Consider the following 24,119-nt stretch of genomic DNA (forward strand, 5'->3'; position numbering starts at 1 on the left):
ACAGTGCTGCAACTAACAACTATTCAACAACTCATTACTGATTAATCTGCTATTTTTTGTCATTAAGTCTATAAATGGTCCAAAAAAAGTGAAAAATGCTCATCTCAGTTTTCATTTGTCTAACCAGCAATCCAAAACCCAAAAACTCTTCATTTATTATCATAAACAACAAAGAAAAGTAGCAAATCCTCACATTTAAGAAGCTGGAACCAACAAATGTTTGACTGAAACAATTAATTGTTTCTCAAAATAGTTGGCGCCAAATTTTCTTTTGAGTAACTCATCTATTAATCGAGTGTTGAAGCTCCAGCAAAATACTAAAGAATGACGCTCAAGACACAAAACACACAAGGCTCTCCTGCTATATACACAATAAGCCTTCTCATATTTTGAATCTGATTGTGGTGTTTGCTCAATGAACATCACCTCCAAGAATAAATTCATGTCTGTAAATATATATATATACACATATTTTAATTAATCAATTGTCTAGTTTGAGTGAAGCTGAATAAATTAATTGTTTGACTACATTTTTAAGCAAAAATACAAAACAATAGCTGGTACCAGCCAGTTAAATGCAGGTATTTTCAGATTTCTGTTCAATATAATTGTAAATTAAATATCTTTGGCTTTTAATTTGCTGGCTGGACAAAATAAGCTAGAGCTACAGCGTTAAATTGTTTAGTCATTAAATATCAAATTAATTGACAGCTCCTTTGATAGTCAACAACAATAATCAGTTTGAGTAATTTTTTTTTAAAGAAAATAAAGTCAAAATTATCTGAGACCAGTGTCTTAAATATTAATATTTTATAGTTTCTTTACTCATCTTCAAGAGAAAACTGAATATCTTTGGGTTGTGGGCAAAACAAGACATTTTTAACCATTTTCTAACACTAACAAACAACTATCTAGAATATAAGCAACAGATTAACTGACAATGCAATTCACATCGACAGAAAATCAACAGGCCACAATTTTGTAAAGCGATTAATAATTTCAGCCACTCCTCAAGCAAAAACGCAAAAAATATTTTCCGTTTTTAGCTTTACTATTGAAAGGGTTTTATACTTTGATGGCGTCATGCATGATAGCAAACAGAATACGCCGCAGTTTTTGGACTGATTGTCAGACTAAACAAGACATCTGAATATGTAGCTTTGGACTCAAAACTACCTAACTGGCATTTTTCACTATTTTCTGACATTTCTTAGACAAAACAATTGATTAAATAAGAAAATAATCATCAATCATCAATCAATCATTAATAATGAAAGTAACAGGTTGTAGCCCTAATAGTGACAAGTAAGAGTTGAATATACTGTATCTTCTTTTTCAAATCATCTCTTTTTCACTCTGGTCTCAGCACTGGAGATTTTGAGGTGAAAGCTGCTCTAAATCCTCTCCCGTCAGATCGGCAGTGATTCATTACAACTTAGCAAAGCAATGCAAAGCCACACAGGACAAATGAGAATAATTACAGCGTTAATTAAAAATTTCCCAGCCTCATAACGGAACAGCCGAAGTTAAATCCTGCAGAAGAATTATTCAAAATGTTTCTCTCTCTCTCTCTTTTTTCTCTCTTTCATTTTTTTTTTTTTTTTTTGCACTGCTGCTGACGCATGATGCTCCTCCGTCTGACCCATCATGAGGTTGTGGGAGGTCAGAGGAGTCATGGGTCAGCCCGTGGGAGCAGTGGTTGAAATGGGCCCGCTGGTTTATGAGCAGCAGTCACTCCCAGAGGAGCACTAACTGTAGATCAAAGGATGACATGCTAATCAGTGGTGCTTATCATAACCAATCAATGACACGCCTCCATCTGCTCAGGGTCTTTTCAACAAGACACGTGCGCTCAAAAACGACACATCTTGTATGAAAGAAAAGGATGGGGGGAGAATAATGTGATTTTAGCTCATTAAGACCAATTAGTCGGACGATGGGGGCGATTACGTGAGGTAGATTATGTTTTGAACAGAGATGGATGGAAGTGAGGACAAGAAAAAACGAATCCTGTCCATCGTAACATCACTCCTCCCTAATCACCTCAGCTTCAACAGCAGTTTGGAAGATACAACAACAGACCCATCCACTGATTTGCCAGGAAGTCGTGCAATGGTCACATATGTTCCAATGAGGTGGGTTGACACTAGCCTCAAGAGGGCACAGGGCACAGATGCTCTGAACGTAGAGCCGTTGGAGCCCGGAGATGAGAGTGGTGGAGCTGTGATGGCTGCAGTCCGATAGCAACACTGACAAAGACTCACAGCGACAGAACGAGCCTCCGGCTGCCTGACATGACCGACCTCTAGACCCGCTGCCACACTGATACTGACAGCACTGTGTCACCCACACACAGGACACTAATAATAATCTAACAGCACTATGATACTGCTCTGATCCATGAGAGGTGCTCTTTTTTTGGACTCACCCAGCAGACTCAGAATCACAGCTCCTATTCAAAGTATAAAGAGTTCGGTGTCTTGCCTCGTAAATCTTCTGATTACAGGACGCTCTTCCTGGTAAGTTGGGACCTTATTTTTTCCCACCTGCACTCCAGCAACTCTGCCTCTGATTGGCTAGTGCTTGTTGCCTTCATAGCTTAGATTGGTTAAGGAGGATATTTAGCATTGATATTAATAAAGGTGTGCCTTCAGATTTAGCTTGCTCTTTGGTGTACATTTGGCACAAAAAGTCTCAAAACCACTGTTTTAGCCACAGATATTCTTTTTCCCTAGATGTTGTATGACTTTGGTGACATGTAGCACCCCCAACAGGTCAAAGTTTTCACTTAATATCAACTTCTACTAAATTGATTGGCATAAAATTTGGTACAGATAACTATGATGAATCCTTTAAGTGATCCTGCAGCTTTTCCTCTAACATCACCATGAGGTTTACATTTGTGATCTTTTTGATTCCTACTGCTTTTGATAGAAATTATTATGCTATGCTATGTCTCTGACTATGAGCCATCCTCAAACATGACAGCCAGGGGTTTGTTCTTTTCTGTGGTACAGCGTGGTGCTAGGACCACTACTGACATGCATAACTGGTCAAAAATATCCTAGGTTGTTAAGCATTGACAGTTAAGCGATGATTTCCCTTCCTGCGAAACATCAGCATGTTAGAAATACCAACGTGAGCATGTTAGCATGCCCCCAAAGCCTCACAGAGCCACTAGCATGGTTGTCAACCCTAAATCTTGTTGAAAGTTCAACATCATCACTTAATCAACCATCAACCAAAAACACTTTGAAAAAGTATTTTCTTAAAAGCCCAGCTGGCCTGAGACGAGAAACAATGCAGTGGTACATTTCCGTCCACCACCATGATTTCTACACCCTCTTCCTTGCCACATAAATGGCACACTACTTCATGCATTGCTGCAGACAGGTGGCATCGAACGTAAATCATGTCCTACAGAACTGTCCAATATTAATCTCACTTCCTAAGGAAACTGGGCTGCAAATCTGTGCTGGCAGTCTTGGAAGGCAGAACAGACAAAGAGAATTGTGTGTGAGAGTTGGCGATCTTCATGCATTGGTCAGAGAAAGAAGGATGAAGGGGGAAATTGAAAGGGCAATTGTCCTGTGGTCTCTATGCTGCACATATTGATTCATTTGGACAGAGGTCCTTGCTGTGAGACCACCAATGACCTCTACATGCAGCAGTGGCACAGCGATCATTACATTACAACATCACAAATCATTGCGGCTATTACCACAGTGAAACAGGAGGCTGTGAGTCAGACACTGCTGCCTCCTGCATCTGACAGAATCACTTATAGTGCACAAAGCTGTTACACCAAAGACTCTCTGATCTTAAAGCTTCTATTTTCATTTTTGCCACTATAGGAGTTATTCCCTATGTGCATCCACTATAAAAATGGAGAGTTGTACTCATGCAGAAAATAAAGGCTGTGCATGTGAGCTATAAAGTGCTCTCATGGTTGAGGAATCTTTTCTAAGTTTGGCCATTTCTACCTAAATTCTTACATACAGTAAGACTCCTGCTTCTTTCCCTCCCCTCAGGCCACAGTACGTGCTCACGAACAGGTTGTATATTGTTCCCAATTTTATTTTCATTCATGTCCCCTCATTTTTGCAGGTTCCCAAATGTCCTCTCACTCCTGTTTCTGCCATTTGCACTTCTTCCCACCTTTTTCCAGTCCTTCCCATCCCATATGACCCCTTACTCTGCTGCACTCAGCTCCCATCTCTCTCAGGATTCCCGGTGGTTTTGGCCCTCTTGCCTTTGTGGTTTGCTCAGGAAGCAGAGGATGATTCCATGCATCTCTTGCTTTAACAATCCCCAGCACTTGTGACTGTAGTGACTGAGGCAATTTATGTCAAAAAAGACACTCTTTCCTGTCACTGCTGAAATGCTCTTATCTCCAATGAGCATAACTGACTTTATTCAGTGAAAGCAGTTTCTCTTAATAGCTGATAAATGTCCATAATGCCTACTATATGCCTAAAATCTGAATTAAAGTTTACTTTTTGATGCAATCAAAACAGTGAAATAGATAACAACACTGCTATCTAGCGCTGCTATCTATTTAACACAGTACATAATGCATGTATGATGCTGCTGTTACAAAACTCAAGTGTATCAATATTTTCTTACAACTGTACATCTTCTGAGAAAGATCACTTGATACTTCTGAAAGCCCCAGAACAGCTTCTGAGTGGGCCTTGTGGTCAGATTGTTTTTGTCAGTACATTTTTGACATCACTGAGGCTCACTGTCCCTGTAACATGGCTCTTCTTTCCCTGGGACACTGCAACCCTCCTCTCCATGTACAGATGTTTGCTGTGTGCTGAAACATTCATGGTCCAAGAGGATGTATAATAATGACTTTGGTGATCCCTGACTTTTCATCGAGAGCCACTATGAGGATGACATTAATGGTTCTGAGTGAAATTTCTTGCCCACTATGCCAACTAGATGGATAGCCTTGAAATTCTGACATTCATGTCCCTGTTAGGATGAATGATACCTCTTCCTCTACCTTCCCATCAGTCTCGACTGATGTTTCACAAAAAGTGTCCCAGTAGATGTAAAGTACCATACAAATACTAATAAATGACATTATAAACTTTTCTTAGCTCTAGAAAATTTGTCATGCTTTATGAGGATATGTAGTGACACCATGACACAATCCTGTGACATAAAAATGAGTACAGACCAAATAAAAATAGACTATGGTTCAAGGGTTCATAAGTTATGAATGCCCCAAAGTCTACTCTGCAGTCTGTAAACTTCACCCACTAGTAATCCCAAATCTGAACTCTAAGAACAGAGTGAATTTTATCTTTATCTTTATCAGCAGTGCATTTAATGAGACAGAGTGGTCAGACTGCACAGTATACCTAACATGCATCATGACTGAAGAATGAAGATCACTGCTCGTGCCAAGTCATGTTCAGTTCTGGCTGACGGACTGTAGCTGACTGCAGCGGGGCTGACAATGGGCTGAGCGAGTGTGCTAGCAGTTTCAGGCTTGGCATGACTCATTCTTGGCTGGAACCAAAGCCTCTTTTCCCAGCCATCTGTCCATCACTGCCACTTCACTCAGTGCAACACAAAGTCAATTAAATCATCGGTCCACAAACAGCATCTCCTTCGTCAAATGGAGACAATGAGAGCAGACATGACAGCCAAGAGTGAGAGATGTGAGACTGCTACAAGGAATGGTTGCTAATATTTAACACGGAACAGAGGAGTGAAAACCAACTGAGCAAGAAAGCGAAAAAGAAACAGATTGTCGGCACAGCTGTGAAAGAAAAAGAAAGTGTGTGTGATACAGAAATGGGGAGAGAGATAGAAAGGGGGGAGGAGTAATGATCCCTCTGTCGTGGCAAAAGAGGGATTGGCCGCATGGACGTCAAGGTGACACTGACAGGCCTATGAAAAAAGTGTTTACCCAGCATTCCATGTGCCAGTGCATTAGATAAGTGCATCATCCCATTGAGGTGATGGACTCACTGGCTGTCAATCACATGATCCCAGAGCGCACAACGGCTAGATGGAAACTTAGAAAACAATCACATGGCAAGCAGACTTAAAATTAGATTTGCCTTTTGAAGATGTTCTTTTTGTACACGTCTATTATTGCGCACGTAGAGTGAGATCCTAATCATTGATTAAACTCACAATAATTAAATAGTATAAAGAAAACACAAAAAAGAAAGAAAAGTTACAACTGCAAAGTGATTTCTGACATAACAAACTAACAAAAGATTTTTGTTGGAGCCAATTCAATCAAGAATCTGCATCGGGCTTCAACAGTTTTTTAGTCAGATATACAGGTGGATCTTGTGCTAAACCATGAACTCACTGTAACACAGCATGAGACAGTCTGCAACTGAGTGAGCTACTGACAGCTGACTAACTCAACATGTCCTTGGTTTAGAAATATTTAGTCTTGACACAGAAAAAAAACACAGAAAAGCAAGAGAACAACTTGTAATGTGTTAGGGTATTGACAGAAACAGAAAAAAGCGCATCTCTTTTGAAAATACATTCTATATATTAAGATATCTAAATATAATTTACAAAATTTTTACAATGTCTTGTTATTGTAATGTTCCTTGAAACAAAAATAAGTCTACAGCCAAGCTAGTGGTGCACCGAGGCCATATTTAGGCACCCATGCTGGTATGCTGATGTTTAAGAGGTATAATGTTTACCACGTTTACCATTATTGTTTAGGGTGTTTTCTAATTAGCACTAAACAAAAAGTACAGCTGAGGATGATGGGAATATCATTAGATTTGAAGATACATCATAAAACCGAAGTGTAGGACATATTAAAAATGCTGACTTGCTGATCTCGCTCAGTGAAAGATCAGAGGATCACCATCATTAGGATTCCTCCTCTGGGCACTGTGGATATCTAGCAAAATCATTACAATCCATCCAACTGTTTTTCACCACACAACCACACACACAACCATAATTGGCAACCTGCTGGTAGCGGTAGGAGAAAAGTCAGGAAAGAAATAAGTAGGAGTCATCTTCTGGGGTACATCAATGTCCAGAATTTACTGGGAATCATTCTAATATTTGTTGAGATGTTTTAGTCTGGACAAAAGTAGCTCACACAACTGACACTGCTGTTGCTAGGGCCTAAAAATTTATGAATTTTAAAATACTGGCACAAAATAGTCCCATCAACACTAGTAAGCCAGCACTTGGAAGTCGATACTGATTAAACCATTTTGGGTGCTGTTCTGTTTATGTGACTTACAAATGAACATGTACTGTTTGGATGCTTGCTTCAGTTCTGCTTCACTGTAACTGGACCTCACAGATTCCCTGCAACATTATGGTGAGACAAATGCAGGGTGATGGGTCCTCTACAACTACAAATTATGTGCTAATCCTTTTCCTCCAGTATGTATTACCTGCAACCCGCAGCAGCAGTCCCTTGAGGGGCATTGCTCTCGTTAACAGTGAATCCCCTCACAGCAAGATCTAGTTTATCTAGCAGCTCCTTCCCTCTCAGGTCCCTCTTTGGAAACACAGCACCATAATAGGATGATGGCTGATCAAGGGGATACAGTAAGGGAGGCCAGGGGCTGCTCTGCGCTGCTGCTATTTTGTGCTTGCGTCATCAATATTCTGGCAGTTTCCTGGTGTATGAAGCCGGCTGTGGATGATTGATGAGAACTGGCTAAGAGAGCAGAACGAGCTGCTAACCAGCTTCAGTGGAGCAAAACGCACCATCCTACAAATGGGACTGTGCTCCAGTAAAATGATCTCAGCTTCATTTATTTTATTTCATACAGAGATAAATTACATACTCTGGACCAATTCCTGGATAAATTTGTGATATATGCACAAGGGGATGTTGATGCCAAAGAAGCACAGGGAATTCCCAGATTCTAATGATAAATAAAACAAACAAAAACAAACCCTAAATATGTCAAGTATATTCTAATTATATCTGGAGGAGGAAAACCCAAGATGGTCAATTTAATTCTTTTGTAAGATATAGACTCTTTCTCTATATAAAACCCCAAACTATGTGGAAAATCAATACAATGTTGGAAGTACAGTGATCTATCTATATCATTTTACACTGGCCTGAAGGGAAATTACCACCATCATGTGAAAAACACATATTTTCAAAGTGATGCATTCATGAGTTCATAAGAACAGCCCTATTTTTAGCTTTGTGACAATGTAATATTTAGATAACCCAGTGGGGTTTGTTTGGTTTTCTTCACATCATTTGACAAAGTCAAAATCACCAAATTTGTACATACATGATTTGCACTGAAGAGCTTATTTGAGATGCTTGTGGCACTAATTGTATCCTCTTGTAAGTTCACTCATAATAGGTGCGTTTCATGATGACGTCAGTGTGCAACAACATTTGATGTAATACGTTTAATTTGGCTCTCTTGTGTGCTTATTATCATACACAAATTTTGACATACCTCTAAAGCTTTGACAATAAACAATAAAATTGTTGGATTTATTTTCTGCTGATCAACTAGCTGAATAATTGTTTCAGCTCTCTCCTATAAGTAAGTGAATTGATTTAATTATTGTAATATTTCACGATATTCATTCATGATAGTCATTTTTATCAATCATGTAACTATGGTCATCATCACCAAACAAATCACAGGTTTAATCACAAAGCATCACTTCATCAAAGGCCTGTAGACCCAAGCAATCATTTTTTGCTGATTAGACCTCTGGTTCTGCTGATGTTGGGACGTTATGCACAACTATTCCTTAAAGGCGTTCACTGCTTGTATAACACATTTTCATTTAAAAAAACATCTTAAAAATACACTGAAAAAAAATCCGTGATGGCGTGTAGGCCCTGCTGTTAAGCAGCATTGTACAAAATATATTCTGTGTCATCTTATTTCAACTCTGCATTTAATATTTACAATGTTTACTGTGCACAGAGTAAAATATTCAAACACAAGACCCAGGATGATTCTAATGGCTGAACATCACATCACAAATATTCTAGATATTTTATGTGTCATTTTATGCCCATGTACTTTAAAATCAGTCTGGCATATGTGGTATATCAACTTTATGTGTTGACTACTGTTTTCAGACTTGCTTCTGAAGGCTGATTAGGCATTAATACAAGGGTGTGGCTGATTACTATGACTGATTACTACCAAAGGAAAATATTTGGACTTTTACTACCATATCATTCACACACACTCATACACATACTGAACAGAAAACATTTGAAATACTAACTTGAAACTTGCATGGACCTGACATCCACTCATTGACATTCTTTGTGCTCAAATTCTGCACTGAAGTTTTATACAAAAAGGGATTGAAAATCTGAACAAAGAAACTACAGAGATTCTCCGTTTGGCTCATGTAGCAGATAGATAAAACTTAAGGTTTTGCTCCAGGTCAAAGCCAAGATTTGTGCTCTGTACCGGTCTCTGTACATAAAGAACCAAGCTTAGCCCAGATGTTTACTTTCTTTCCCTCTCTCTGCTTGTTAACCACTGTCTTAGCTCCCCACTTGAAGCTAGTAGTGGTCATGCAACGGTGCTCGCAAATTCAGACAAGATGCGTAAATGAACCTTTTTGTCTCAAAACAGCACACAGTGTGCGCAGAGTCACAGTGTGCATCTTGAGCATGACTCTCACTAACTTTCAGGCAAAGCGACGAGGGAGAAAAATAGGAAGTGTATGATTACGCCCCTTTAAATCCTGCACTAATAACCTCCATTCTCCTGCAGTCTGAGCCATTCCTCTTTGTTCAGAGGGCAGAGAGAAGAAGAATGAGAGGTACAGCCAAGTTAAGTTCAGAAAAGTGTGAAAGGAAACAGTTTGAGAAGCAGAAAGCATGTTTACTCAAACTTACCAGATCTGACTCCTCACTGCCGGAGTGATACATTTCTGCCCTACCCGACTCTGTGCTGTTCAGCCCGGCTGGGAGAAAATCTCCTCAGCTGCTGTCCATCTCCTCTCGGAGCACAGGAACTCCTACCAGCCCGACTTCTCCACTCCTACAAACCCCCTCGTCCCGGCTCCAGAGGGGAACGGCTTTGCAGAGAAAGTTGGAGCCGGAGGAGAGAAGTTAGTTCCTCTCAGCCCTTCTTTGGCCTACTTTAGTCCCTGAGAGGCAGAGAAAAGACAAGCGTCTTTCCCACGCTGGGAGAACACTCCTTCAGAGCGCCGCGACCGTCCTCCAGCCCCAAAAACAAGCCCCCCTGCCCCTCTCCCCTCCCACGCACACACATATAGACACTCTCTGTTTCACACACACACACACACACAGCCAGTTAGGAAGTAAGATCTCTGGCCAACAGGGCCGACCTGAAAATTCCAGAAAGCACCAAAAGCAGCTGCAGAAGTTTTTTATGTCTGAGTGCGAGTGTGTGATCTTGGGGAGTTTACATGTGTTCCGCTTTGCCTTAAAGAGGTTAAACTCTGAGGAGAGGAGGGCTAAAGGATTTGAACTCACTGTATAGTCTCAGCACATGTTGCTGAGACCAAAACGTCAGGAAGTAATTATCTTCACTACATCGACGAAATGCCATATTTGCTTTCATCATCAAGGGGACCAGAGCCATTGAAACTTTCCGTTTGGTCATTTGATGGCACACAATTTTGTTTGTTTTTACATTAAAAACTAAGACAAAAGGAAGTTACACCTCATAACACACTACAAACTCTTACAATGCATAAAATTAAAGTCGTATAAATGTTGGTTTAGTAATCAAGTGACAGATTTCTGTTACCAGTCAGAGCTCCAGTGTAATGCAGCTGGTAGGTGTCTAAACTGTAGTGGTTCCTGTAAAATAAAAAAAAGCACATTCACTTCAAAGAAAGTCCCAGCAGATCCATCTCTTTGTGATCTGACATCAGACACTCTGAAGCTGTGATGTGTGTTTTGTAATCAGGCTGCTGCTACGTCAGAGCTTCTGTAGGCTGACCAAGTTAAATATTCTATTAAAGCGGTAAAACGTGAGTCAAAACATGAGCTGGAAACCGCCACCACTGAGTCACCAGTTCATAAAATAAAACCATAACTCATTTAAATGTTCCTCCAGTTATGAAAACAGAAGCAACAACAGAGGAATGCAGCTGTGTCACTGGAAAAAAACATACCAACTGAACAGAACAGATGAGAACCGAATATTCCAACCTGAAAGATCAGACAACTATAAAACTACAAGCGCTGAGCTCTATTCGACATCCCAGTAAAGCCCAGATTTGTATTTTTCAGTGGGGAGAAAATGTTTTCTGGGCAGCCCAGCCTAAATCCTGGATTATATTGTGTTTGATCAGGGTTAACCCCTTTTTGAGGATTATCATCCAGGGCGTGTGCTTTGCACGTGACAAACTGTGAGATAGTTATCCTCATCTCACCAGTACAATGGTCCTGGTGCGTCACTTTGAAATAAAACTCTGATGTCTGAGATAATAAAATTAGACTAAAAGCTCAGTTCTTAAACTGTATTTAACACACCCTATAATGTTTCATATATTCCATTGCTATATGTCAAATATTGAACAACAAAAGTAAGTGTATACTAAAATCTAGAGAGTGAGATGAAAAGGTCAATACTAATCTACTGTGGTAAGTAAGACGCGACAGCTAGCAATCAATTAGCTTAGCTCAGCATGAATACTGGAAATTAGGGATGTTCTGTCCACTAAATTTTGATTTACACTAGTCCACTTGTCTAAAAGTCAGAAGACACAGAAAATTGAGCACAGTTGATTAATTGATAAGGTTAAACGTTGTGTTCAAAATACTGCATGCAAAAGAGCCTTTTCAAACTGTTTGTCACATTGTTCGATCACCAAATCATATTTTAAATGCTGCTGAAATGCATTGCACTTTGCAGCACGCATTATGAACACTGCATGTCATCCTACAACACAGGACAACAACTCACTAAATGTGTTATCTTTTTAGACCGAGCAGGATCACAGCATCTGCAGGTAAACAATGTCAAATTTGTTTTATGGTGTGGCTAACATTAGCAGTGCAGCAGCTTGCTCTCGTTGCAGGTTAACATCCATATGCCTGTGTTGAATAGCGTTATTTCATTGACACAGCCTACATACAACAAAAATACTACTAAATACAAAATATAACCATAAATTAGTGTCTTTTAAAGTCGCTAGTAGGCAGATATTGTTGTTTGGTTTCCCACCATTTCCAGTCTTTATGCTAAGCTAAGCAAACTGACTGCAGCTTTATATTGACTGTTCAGATATGAGAGTTGCATCTCATTAAGAAATTCTTGATTAAGCAAATAAGCACATGTTCAAAATGTTTCTTAAATACTGACCATAGTCTTGAGTTCTGATAAATATACTGCCGCTACAAGTGATTATTTTCATTATTGATAATTTACAGATTATTTAGTTTTGTGTCTTGTTTTGTCAAACTTTCAGTTATAAACCCAGAGCCATTCAATTTACTATCATTAAAAGACTACAAAAACAACAAAAATCCATATTTAAGAAGTTAGAATTTTTTGCTTTTCAGCAGTATAATACATCATAGTTTGCAGCCTAATCCAAACCCTGCAGTGGCAACATGAGGTCAAGGTACATGAAGGTGAAAAGCAGACTCTAATTAAATTCAACCCTGGAGGCAAAACCCTCCACATGCTGAGCGTGATGACAGTTGATCAGAAGTGTGATCTGGTGTCTCTGAATGCTCACTAAAAATGACTTCTGCATGTGAAGTCTGCAGCACTGCAATGAAAAAAAAATCAAGTGAGATGATGGTGAATGATCAGGAAACACGTGTGAAATTGTGATTTTAAAGTGCCACTTAATTAAAATAAAGCTTAAAAACCACTCCACATTTATTGATCCTGTGTCCTTGTGTCCCTGCCAGGATTTTTATGCTGAGGCCATCCATAGTAAAGTTTACTGTGTGTAATGTGCATAATGGGTTTTAGCTAAAGGCCTCTACAAGCATATACTGTATACACTATGTCAAATTAACTAAAGCAAATTAAGCTATAGTCCAGATTAGTTGCTTTATTTTGTGTAATTACTATAATGTAATGATATAATGGGATTCTTCACTGCTGACAGCCATTATCAGCTCTCTCTGAATGGGCTCTCTGAATGGGATTTGACAGATCAATGTCTTCTTGTTCTGCCAGCGCTGGGAAATGAGCGCCGGCATTGCCTTTGGCTTATCGATCAGTATACATGCACACAATGACGTCAGCAGGCATTCACTCTGACAAGCGCACAAAGGCCAACAAGGGATAGCTTACCAAACCAGCATACAGTAATTGGACCACGAGGGGGGATCGATATACCATCCTATGTGCTTCACTTAGAAAAAAATTGACATTGCCAACAGTTGTTTCCTTTCATTGTGTAGTTACTAAAGAGTCACCTTGTACAGTGTGGAGAGACCGAACTGAATTCTGATTTTGCTGTTCCTATATTTTATAATAAATCCTACCTTCATGAAATGTAGAATAATTAGCTTATCCTCACTGAAACCTAAAAATCTAAGCATAACACAGTGTATGTCAACAGCACAATGAACTACATCCTCAAAAATGACTTGACTCAACACCAACTTTCAACTAAAATTAAACTTTATAACCTTCATGAAGGCAGGGTTTACTGAAGGGCTGGTGACTGCATTAGTTTCAGCTTCTGTAGGTGTACTTACTAAACTGCAAAATGTGTTGAAAATGTCAAAAAGTACCGACACACTGAAATTATTTCACCAAGTTTTATGTTAAAAAACTCTCAACAATTTGACATAACACAACCCGTGATGCTGCCTCTGTGTCTGTGAGACTGTTGTTAACTTTGGTTGATGCTGGAAAACATTTACCGTGAGGTTTTCAAAGCATTGGAATCAAACACAGTTTTCATGATAATAAAAATTTTAAATGGTAATATCAACCGTCTGGAAATGTTACTGTGGTTTATCATGAAACTGTTAATCGTTTCACCCCTATTCTAAACAAAAATTCCATGAATGGTCATTTATGTGTTTTTAATAGCTTTTTGACAACAATCAGGCTCAGAGTATTAAGTTATAACAGCTTTGACTACACATACACTGGAGAATCAGTTCATTGTTGGCTGGCCTCATCCTTTAAATAGATCATTTAAAGCATCAAATCTTTTGAACGGTTTTCTATTCAAAACAGTATTGCTCATGTTGCATTTTTGTCTAACTTTACAGTCTGTAACAAATACAGCTATGTGCTCTAAACTAGGGTTGTCACAATACTGTAATTTTTAAACTATGATACAATACTAGTATAAAAACATGACACTGTGCCTCTTTTAACACCACAGCAAGAAGAAAAGAAACTGTCCTTGGTGCACAAAATAGGATATATATATATTTTTTTCTTATAAATCATCATCATGAACACTGCCTGGTTTTGCTGTGCTGCAATCTTAATTTTGATACCTTCTGTACTTTCAATAATATAATTAAGTAAAAAGACTAGGATATTATATTGTTTTAAACACGTGGTATTGAAAAAATATTAAGTATCAATACTTTTGACAAGCTTACTCTACACTGTGGTGAATATTTTGGTTTATTAAATTTGTGTGTGTTTGTGTGTGACTCCCCTAGAAATCGTAGGTAAAAGTCCTGAAGTTTCAGTCTGAAGTGGTGGTAAGCAACTACCAGTTAACTTTTTTTGTTTAACAGCTGGACTTAACAATTATTTTCATTAGTGATTAATCTGCCAATAACTGCCTCCTGATTTTTTTGAGTGGATGTTCTATAAAATATCAGAAAGAAGTCCCAAGTTCTCAGAAACTGTAGTGCCCACTTTAGATTGCTCGTTTTGTCCAAAAAGTAAAGATATTAAATTTTATATCATGCCTCCATGTTACGAGTGAACACAGGTATTCAACACTTGCATACTGATGTGACTCCACAGTGGCAACCACTCAATATTAAAGTAAACAGTCCAAAACAAAACCTCTCCACTCTGCCAAACACACTTGTCAGTGTTAAAGCATTCAGGATCACGAGTTAATCTGTGTAACATCAATACAAGATCATAACACTGAAGATATCATAACACAGGACAAAACAATGACAGATACTGAAGATAATTGATCGATTCTGACCTGGAGCATCTCGCCAATGACAGAAACAATATCCAGCGACATCAACACTGTTTTGTTTTCTGTCAAATGTGCTATTACAACAGGCCATGATTCACACAAATTATGTTATGGACGTTTAGTAAACTTTAAAAGATCACTAATGGGCTCAAATACACCACAATTAGATCATTGAAGATCTGTCAGAAAGGGCCCTCCAAAAGCGTTTTGCCTTGCCAAGAATGCTATTACACAAATTAAAACTCTCCAAGAGGACTTCAAGTGCTGCTGGATAAATCATTCAATTTCGCTGGAAGGAAAAAATCCCTCCAGAAGTTCCCTGTTCACTACTTGCATAATTCTTTATGTGTAAAATGTTTAAAAACCAAAAAGGCAGTAAAATCTTTTTTAGAAAGTATAGCACTATATTTACACTGTAAAATGAGAAAAGCTGAGAAAACTCAACCAACAGCAAACCCAGCTGAGAGCTAAACTGTCTCAAGTTTGTCAAACGTAATATCACTATTCAGATCTACTCATGTACTTAAGTAAATAAAATAAATTATTACATTTGATGAACTGCATATTGTGTAGCTGATTCTATAAATCACACTTGTCAGTCAAATGCCTAAATTATAAAGCTAATACGACTGACATGTCCATAGTATTGAATATCAAAGACTGCTTAAAGTTGGCACTGAATGCTTGATTGGCTTCATAGTATTGTTAACTTGTGCTTTGATCATATTTTCACATAAATAATAATTTTGTAGGTTTGAGCTAAAATTCTGAGAGGAAAGTTCTTTTCCAGCTGTTTTATGTTTAAGTTAAACTGTTCAAATCTCTACAGCTGACATCTCAAAAACTCTGCAAAACTCTAAAAAGGAAGGTTTCAAAAACATGTTTCAGTGTCAGAAAAAAATTAATAATAAATTATACTCTACCATTCAATTCTACTGAAATGTAATACAGGTAAAGCTTGAATTTAAAGCAAGAAAGACAGATGCACATCCAGATGCAGCTGCTCTCCAAATGCAATTTATGTTATCATGCTACTTTATTACTAATTTGTTGCTATTTTATTTTATCTGTTTTACACTTTTTTTTTTTTTTATCTTAGCACTGAATAAGGAAGTTCCAAACAAAATCTCATTTATCTTGTGCAATGACAATAAATATATTCTGTTCTATTCTAAGCAGGACTGTACTGATCCTGATGCATGCATAATATCCAGATCAGGCTGGAGAATCCATGCTGGGCCTGATGTGACTGTGATTCACATCTAATGAAACCCCCGGGGCCGGCAGCCAGCATCTGAGTGAGGTTACCTAGCTACAACACAAGCCAGGCCACTCGAGCCCCGGGACCATCTCTAATTACAGACAATGAGAGAAAGGAAGGTAGGGAAAATGATGGAGGGACAGACTAAGAGACAGAGGGAGTAAGAAAAAGAGATGGAGAGAGAGGATGGGAAAGAGAAATAGAAGCCCCAGCTGTTCTGTTTCCTGCTGCCTCTCTGAGCGACTCGAGAGTTCGACTGCTGTTTCCTCCTCTCCACCACAGGGCATCCCGCTAGCATGTGTGCTAAAGCTGAGAATAGCGCTGAAGCCACGCACACATCACACAAATGAGGCTAAAACTTCTGTACTGATAGCAGAGGAGTAAACTCTTAAGTGTGGTATTCGAACAGTCCATTTCCAGCTGAGACCAAAGACTGAAGTTTAGACTTGAGTAAGTCTTACCCTTCCCAAGATGTGTTTAGTCAGTGGAGACAAAGGAAACTTGTCAAGCATGCCCAAGGGAATGAAGATCATCTCCGAGTTGCTGGACAGCGAGTGGAGGAAAAGACTTGATGACTTCTGAAGCGCTGACATGAAGAACAGACTATAACGTGTGGCGGCTGCAGTGCACTGTGTGTGGGGCGCTGAGTCACATCACGCTCGCTGAACACATCAACACATCGGCTGTCCCACATGGAGACATAGGAAAAACTCTTCAGCCGGCAAATTGGGAGCGTTGTGACCAATACTGTCACGCACGGGTCAGGGAAACACAGGCAGAGGACGATACACTCACACTGTATGCAAACACACTTGCAGAATACAATGACTCCCCCCTGCCCTCTGGTGACATGCAGATATGATGGATGTAAGAGCAGATCAAGACACACGGAGACACACATCATCATATGCATGAGTGGTTTTGGCAGAGAGCTAGGCCCGGCCGTTTTTAATCAGCTAAATGGACGGTCTGATATCTGGTAATTAAGTGATTAGGATTTGGGTTACACATGCACACACATGCACACACATGCACATTTATTCACAAACATTCACACAAAAACTTGCTCAGGTGTTTCATGAAGACTGACCCTGACCTTACAGGAATATTTCATCATTTTAAGCGAGAGCAAGCAGCCAGTTGGTAAAGTATAGCATAAAGACTAGAAACAAGGGAAAACTTGCTATATCAGGCTTTGGAGATACAGACAATAGTTATTAATAAATTCATTGTTGGTTTTGTTCTTTTAATGGTAGGTTTATTTTTCCTGAACTGTTAGATACAGGGCATTCAAATCTGTGTACAACTTCCCTCATTCGACCCAAACCAGCTGTTGTGTATCAGCTGTAGCATGCTAGTCAGCTTGGCCTGATTCGTAAGGCTGCACAATTGATCGGAAAATCATCAAAGCTGCAATATGGCCAAGTGCAATTTCCAAATTTTAGAACCAGAACCGCATCACAATTCTTTGAAAAAAGAAAAAATGTGAGAAAACAACATTACTGTAGTGCTGCAGAGATGTTCTGACCTACAAATCTTGTTCTCCTGATGATGTTTGTTTGGTACAGACCCCCAAAAATGTCACACCATGGCAATTTTCATTCCAACTAGTCACACTGCACATCACAATTTCAATTTCAGTCAGATAATCGCAATATGACCCTTTTTTTTACCATATTGTGCAGCCCTAATGGGTTGTCACGCTCATGTAGTGTCAGTCCTCCCAGTTAGTTACAGTGAAAATGGACGAAGATTGCTGTTAAACTGTGTTCTGACGTTGCTCAACTGAAATCCAGTTTGTCTGTTGAAACACTTCATTTACGACAACATAACCTGAATGTGTCTATTAGCGGAAAGCGAGTCCTTCTCCCCAGAGCGATCAGACAGCCTCTCACTGCAGATTCAGACCAAAGCAATAACTAATGCTATAGGAGTGTTTATCTCTGTGGATATGTGTGACCATACTCAGTCTAAGAATACAGGATTAACGCATTTGGTCAAAGTGTTTGAGCTCTATTATAATGTGCTTTCACATGTATGTGTTAGTCAGTCTGTTGTGCAGCTCTGTATAAATAAGCACAAGTTGCTCTGGAATTATTAATAGGTCAGAGTCTTGTGGGGTGTTTATTTTTGGTATTTATTTTTCATTATTCATGTCAATATTATTACTACCAAACCATGACATGGAAACTGAGGTCCATAGTGAACAGTGAGTTTTATATCACCATCATCTGTTTTTGGTATTTAAATTTTTACACAAAAAATAAACAGATTTTTTTAAAGGGGGATCATTTAAAGCCAAGTTCCCTCTTCATTTTCTGTCCCCACACAACCAGAAATTGTTGGTTTTTGCATCCTGTGATTACAGTAAAGGATGTCCTCTGGGTGCTGAGGAAATGCTTTCAGTAATAGAAAATTAAGATAAAAATGTGAAGGAAGCTCAAATGAGCTGCTGATAATACACCATTAAGTTATTCTAAATAAATAAGTAACAAAGGGTTAGCCTAACAGTTTTAGAAGTTTTAAAACTGCTTTCTCTACAACAAACAATCATGTTTCCTAAATAACAATTTAAAAAACAATTTCCAGTTTTCTAAGTCCAAGCCATATTGTAATGAAAGTTCTGTTTTTAGTCCCATGTTCCTGAACACATCATTGTAGGCTCACTTTTCTGTCACTTAACAAACAGTAAACTGTACTCCCCCCTCTTTTCTTTGACACTTTAGAAATAACAAAGCCACTTTTGTGTGCTGTGTCTGACATTGCCGTTGGGCTCCTAATTTGAACACAGTCCAACTGTTTGAGCAGTTCAGAGAGAGAGACGATCATCTGCTGTGTGGTCACATGCTCCTCAGTGTACTGTACTGTACATCTCCGCAGGAGAGAGGGAACAATCCACGCTGCACACAATAACACCCACAGGGGTGATTGCTTGTGTCCACTTGATCCCCTGACTCACTTTGTAATGATTGCTTCTCTCAGTAAGGAGATTTAGATCTGCTTCTGCCTTTCAACCAATCCAGGATTTAGAGTTGAAGGAATGACGGACGTGAAACATGGCCGGAAACGGTCAAAATCTGTTCTTTATACCTTGGAAGATGATGTAGTACAAAGGTAATATGAATAGGAGACTGTACTGAACAGCAGTGGTTGCAAACCCAGGGCTTTATTTTTTCACTTTCCTCTAATCTCTGCATTTTCTCTTGTGAATTACTGGATTATCTGACCTTAAAGGTCTCTGGTGGAGTTTTTGACCACAAATAGCACCACAGAGTGATGTTTTTACCAGTGTGTTCTCATTTAGGTTATCATGCATTCCTACATATTCCTGCTACCTTCTAACTTTAACTCTAGTTGCTGGCAGTAACTGCTGGCTGTTCTTTATTTGTTTCTCTGTCATGTTTCTCTATCCTTGCTATCTTCACAGTTTTGGGATTTTTTTGTTCTTTATTTGTGCTTTGTAAGTGTTCCCCTGACCACTTGATTAACTGAAAGGTAATTAATTCTTTTGTACTTTTTTCTTTGGCACTTTGTTAGGAGTACAGTTGCTGTTTATATCTGTCAATTTGATTAAAGGTATTAAGTGTATTAAGTGTACGTCTTGTCAAAATTGAAGTTATTACTACAATTTCAGCAAGTGATTTCCAAAGAGGAAATATGCTTCTTCACTTGAGAGACGAAGGTTTTAGTGATGTCAGAATTTGAGAACATGGTTGAAACATCTTACCTATGTCTTCATTTCTTAAATATGACTAATGTTGCATTTATCTATATTAATTAAAAGTAACAAACAGTCAGGCTGCAACTAAGAACTATGTTCATTGTTGATTATTTTCTCACATAACTAACAACTTATTACATAACAACTTACATAACTAACAACTAGTTTTTTGGTCTGTAAAATGTCAGAAAATGGTGAAAAATGTCAATAATTTAATAATCAATTCATAACAGATTAATCATTGCAGTTAACAGAAACTATTTAATATTCATCATTATTGCTTCTAGAAGAAGCTGTTTTTCTGAAGACAGGAGACTCCACATTAACACACACACACCGCATCGTGATATATGTGCTCTGATAAATTCTGACCAGGCTGCACCATGTTGGTTTTGTTTTGTAGTTGTTAGTGTTATCTATACATTTTTGCCCAAAACACATTTAAAATCAATACTGAATTTAATTCAACTTTGTAAAAGTAAGGTTTATCCTGTCAGTTTTTAAGTCCTGTCAAAACTGTATTGTAAAACAGCATTTTAAGACCTAAAATTCAGATTATTGGATTATGAACATTTAAAGGACCAAAATACATCAAAGAAAACAAAAACTTGAATTTGTTGAAGTTGTCATGAGAACTCATTGCTTAATTTCAAGGAATCACGGGGTCAAAATGTTTGAAAACACTGCCCTACTTTGTGTAAAATGTCAGAGACTAAATCATTCCGCACCAAATTTTCTAAATCAGTTTTCATAGGTGGGATTTAGCTGCATGAACAGGCTCTTTCACTAGACCTGCTGCACATGGAAAGAGAAAGATGACCCTGCAGATTGTCTTTCAGCAACAGAAAAGCCCCGTGAGCATCAATGCCTCTCTGCAGGGCTAAAAGGCAGACACAGTCCTGCTGCACATGAATCCATGATTAAAAACTAAGCTGTACTTACAATAGGTACATTTCTGATAGTATAGGCCTACGTAAACAGGCTACACAGACAGGATATAGAGTGACATACTTGATGCTGTCACAAACAGAACTGCACACAGCAAAGAATCCACAAACATGGCAAAAAAACACTCACAAAACAAGGCAACACTACAACTAATAGTACACGCTCGGGATAGAGAGGTAAGCTGCTGATTTACACAAAAACAAGGACAGGTTGTGTGTTGTTGTTTTTTTACCTTTGGCTTCTTAGACATGCTCGTTCTCCCACAATGCCCGGGACACCTGTGTCGCCGCTCCGTTCCACAGCGACTGTAATGAATTATGCAAATCCCCTGGTTTTTGTTCAGAGTACCATGACCCAGGGGTGCAGGCAGCTGACGCCTGGCATAAAAAAAGCTAACCTCTCTGCCTCAGTCAAATGGGGATAACAGTGACTGCTGTGCTACCTGGTGAGCTGCTCTTAAATACAACCGGTGTCACTGCCAGGGTGCTGTCTAGAGGAAGAGAGGAAATGAGACATGGTCATCCTCAAGAGCTCTTCCAACAGCAAGTGTCATGCCTCATGTGGAGCGAAGAGTCTCTCAGGCAGTCAGACACACACTGACATGCACGAGCAAACACACACAGGCACAGTTGAGTGTTTAAGCTCTGCGGTGTCATGGTTAGCTCTGAAGTGTTTTTCTTCAGCTGGCTGGGCATTAAGCTTTAATTTGATAGTCTGACATCTGTTGCATGGTCAACTGAACTACATGACGTTATAAGAAGCGGACGGAAATGCACACCACATGCACAAACATACCTTAAAACTCCAGAAACACTCTGTCAACAGATACTTGGTGTTGTCAGTGTTACTGAAGAGTCTATGTGATGCTGAGCTGCAGTGTCAGAGCTGAACGCTGTAGTAAAACATGTGACCTCTTGCAGCTGTACGTCCGTGGCCAGACAGACAGTCAGGCAGTAACAGCACCATCTGGAGTCCTAATCCGCCTGGCACTGCCCACCTCAGTGATTATGAATGTGGCCCTCAAAGTCATTAGGCTTATTGGATAGACAAATAGATACCTGGGATCAGTGCACTGCAGAGGAGCTGCAACTGCATCATATAAATCTGCATTTTCTGCAAAGATATCAGTAGCAAAATGAGCTCAAGTAAACGCAAGTTTCACACAAAGGCTACTGTTGGTGGAGTTAAGGTTGCATGTGACATTCCTTTGATAAAACTTGTACCTTTTTTTCATTTTTCTCCATTGCAGAGCATGAGTGCTGTCTTTTATTTGCTTCCCCAACTCCTTTTTTATTAAATATAAATTGTCTAGCCAATGGCCAGTGTGTTTGTGGAGGTGGTGGGCAAGGATGTGGTCAGGTCAGGGTAATACTGAGCAACGACCTGAGGTTTGGAGGCATTTACAGAGTCCGACGTGAGAACAATGCAGTGGTCCCAATTCCACTATTGAAAATGTTGCTACTTGCCACTAGAACCACCATCAAGCCAAATTTCCGCTTGCATGCAAGAAATATTAAAACACAACGGGCAGACTGCAATACAAGTCACAGTCAGCTCCCCAGAAGATGCACCTCTTTCCATTTTGGACACACTTTCAACTTCTAGATAACCTTTGCACAAAAAATCTCAAATCATCATGGGTAAATTGCCATGAAATTTGCTGGATACATTCCCACACCCCCACAGGGATAAACTTTACATATTTTTAGATCCCGCTCTGTTTGGAAAATCATAATCAGTATGTTGTTGATCAGCATACTGCCTGACATACCACAAAAACATGAAAGGCTATTGAATAAACAATTTGTATGGCCTTTTCTGGTACAAGTTTACATTGAACACCCCACGTAGGCTACAAAAACTATGTACAGTTGATTGTGGGCGTCCAGCCACTCGATTATTTACCATTTACTACTTAGATATTTTGGCCAGCTACACATTACAGCATCAATAAGATGTTTTTATAATTATCTACACAGTTGGTCAGTAGGTTGTGCGTACAATAGTGTTTCATTTCACATAACTACTGAGACTGCTAAATATTAAGAATTTACTGTCAAATTCTTGCAAATTATTGATGTATAGTTTGAGTTCTTCTCACGCTTTGACCATTTTTCTCTTTTGTTTTTTAATGTATAAATCACTTCCCCCCTCGATTAGTATATTCACCTTGTTCAATTATTTAAGAAAATCACATTGATTAAATCAAAATTGATTTTATACAGTAAAAAGTGACAAAATTGTTTAAGACTTTACAGCTCTGTTGATTCTATTAAGCTCCATTAATTAAGTCTGAGAGGCAGGAGTGTGTCATTATTTCACCAGGCACTGAGGTACTTTAAGGTAGTCAACTTTGCAGCAGCTCTGTGTGTGCAGGAATGATCAGGTTCATTATGAGGACATAGAGCTGGGCTGTGGAGAGCAGCAGTGTGACATATGCGCCATATGGGTGGGATGAGCAAAAGTGGAGCAGTGTTTCCCTCCGGAGGAAAACACATAAGTACATCTCTGTTTATGCACACGTGCACATGTACAATATACCGGACAATAATACAATGTTATCGCAGTGTCAAACATGAATGCCTGTTTAGGAGAGCACAACATATGGTGTATATGGAGGATCACTTAGCCTCAGGTTCATCACACCATGACTGTGTCACTCGCACCTGACGTACAGTAACTCGAGTTAATAGATTACATAACAGAGGCTGAGCTGAGTGACTGGAGGTCATGCAACTGCAGAGTCGGAGAGAGAAAATGTGTTAAAGGGATGGTTGGGATTATTTAAAGTCGGGTTGAGTGGTACTTATTGATAGTGTATTACTAACACTAGATGGAGGTCGGCACACCCCCAGCTTGGAGAAGAATGCAGGAAAACCGCTAGGATCAGCTTCAGCAACAAAATACATAAACAAAAGCAGCTTCAGTGTACACTATATTCAGAACACCACTTTACCTCCATGGGTAGAATTGATCATTTTAACATTTTAACACAGAACATGGGAGTTGCTGGTCTACCACTACCTCAACTTGATAGTCTGTGACATTGGTGAATCTGAACAATCCTTTTAAAACACCAAAGTCACACAA

The 24,119-nt window shown here is 39.1% G+C and overlaps 1 protein-coding gene across 6 annotated transcripts in view; it reads right to left on the bottom strand.

Annotated features, from left to right (window-relative positions):
- Window positions 1-24,119, bottom strand: part of cacnb2a (calcium channel, voltage-dependent, beta 2a) — an 82,149-nt gene that overhangs the window by 33,544 nt on the left and 24,486 nt on the right. For 2 of the 6 annotated variants that reach the window (XM_084747478.1, XM_084747476.1), the window contains exon 1: window positions 9,866-10,186. The exons of the other annotated variants lie outside the window; for them this stretch is intronic. In XM_084747478.1, the coding sequence (XP_084603604.1) occupies window positions 9,866-9,898 (33 nt within the window). In that variant the 5' untranslated portion in view covers window positions 9,899-10,186. Of the gene's footprint in view, window positions 1-9,865; window positions 10,187-24,119 lie in introns of those variants that run through there. 6 annotated transcript variants of the gene reach the window in all.

Source organism: Lutjanus erythropterus, chromosome 21 (assembly GCF_056507025.1).
Source record: "Lutjanus erythropterus isolate fLutEry1 chromosome 21, fLutEry1.hap2, whole genome shotgun sequence".
Classification (NCBI taxonomy): Eukaryota; Metazoa; Chordata; class Actinopteri; order Lutjaniformes; family Lutjanidae; genus Lutjanus; species Lutjanus erythropterus.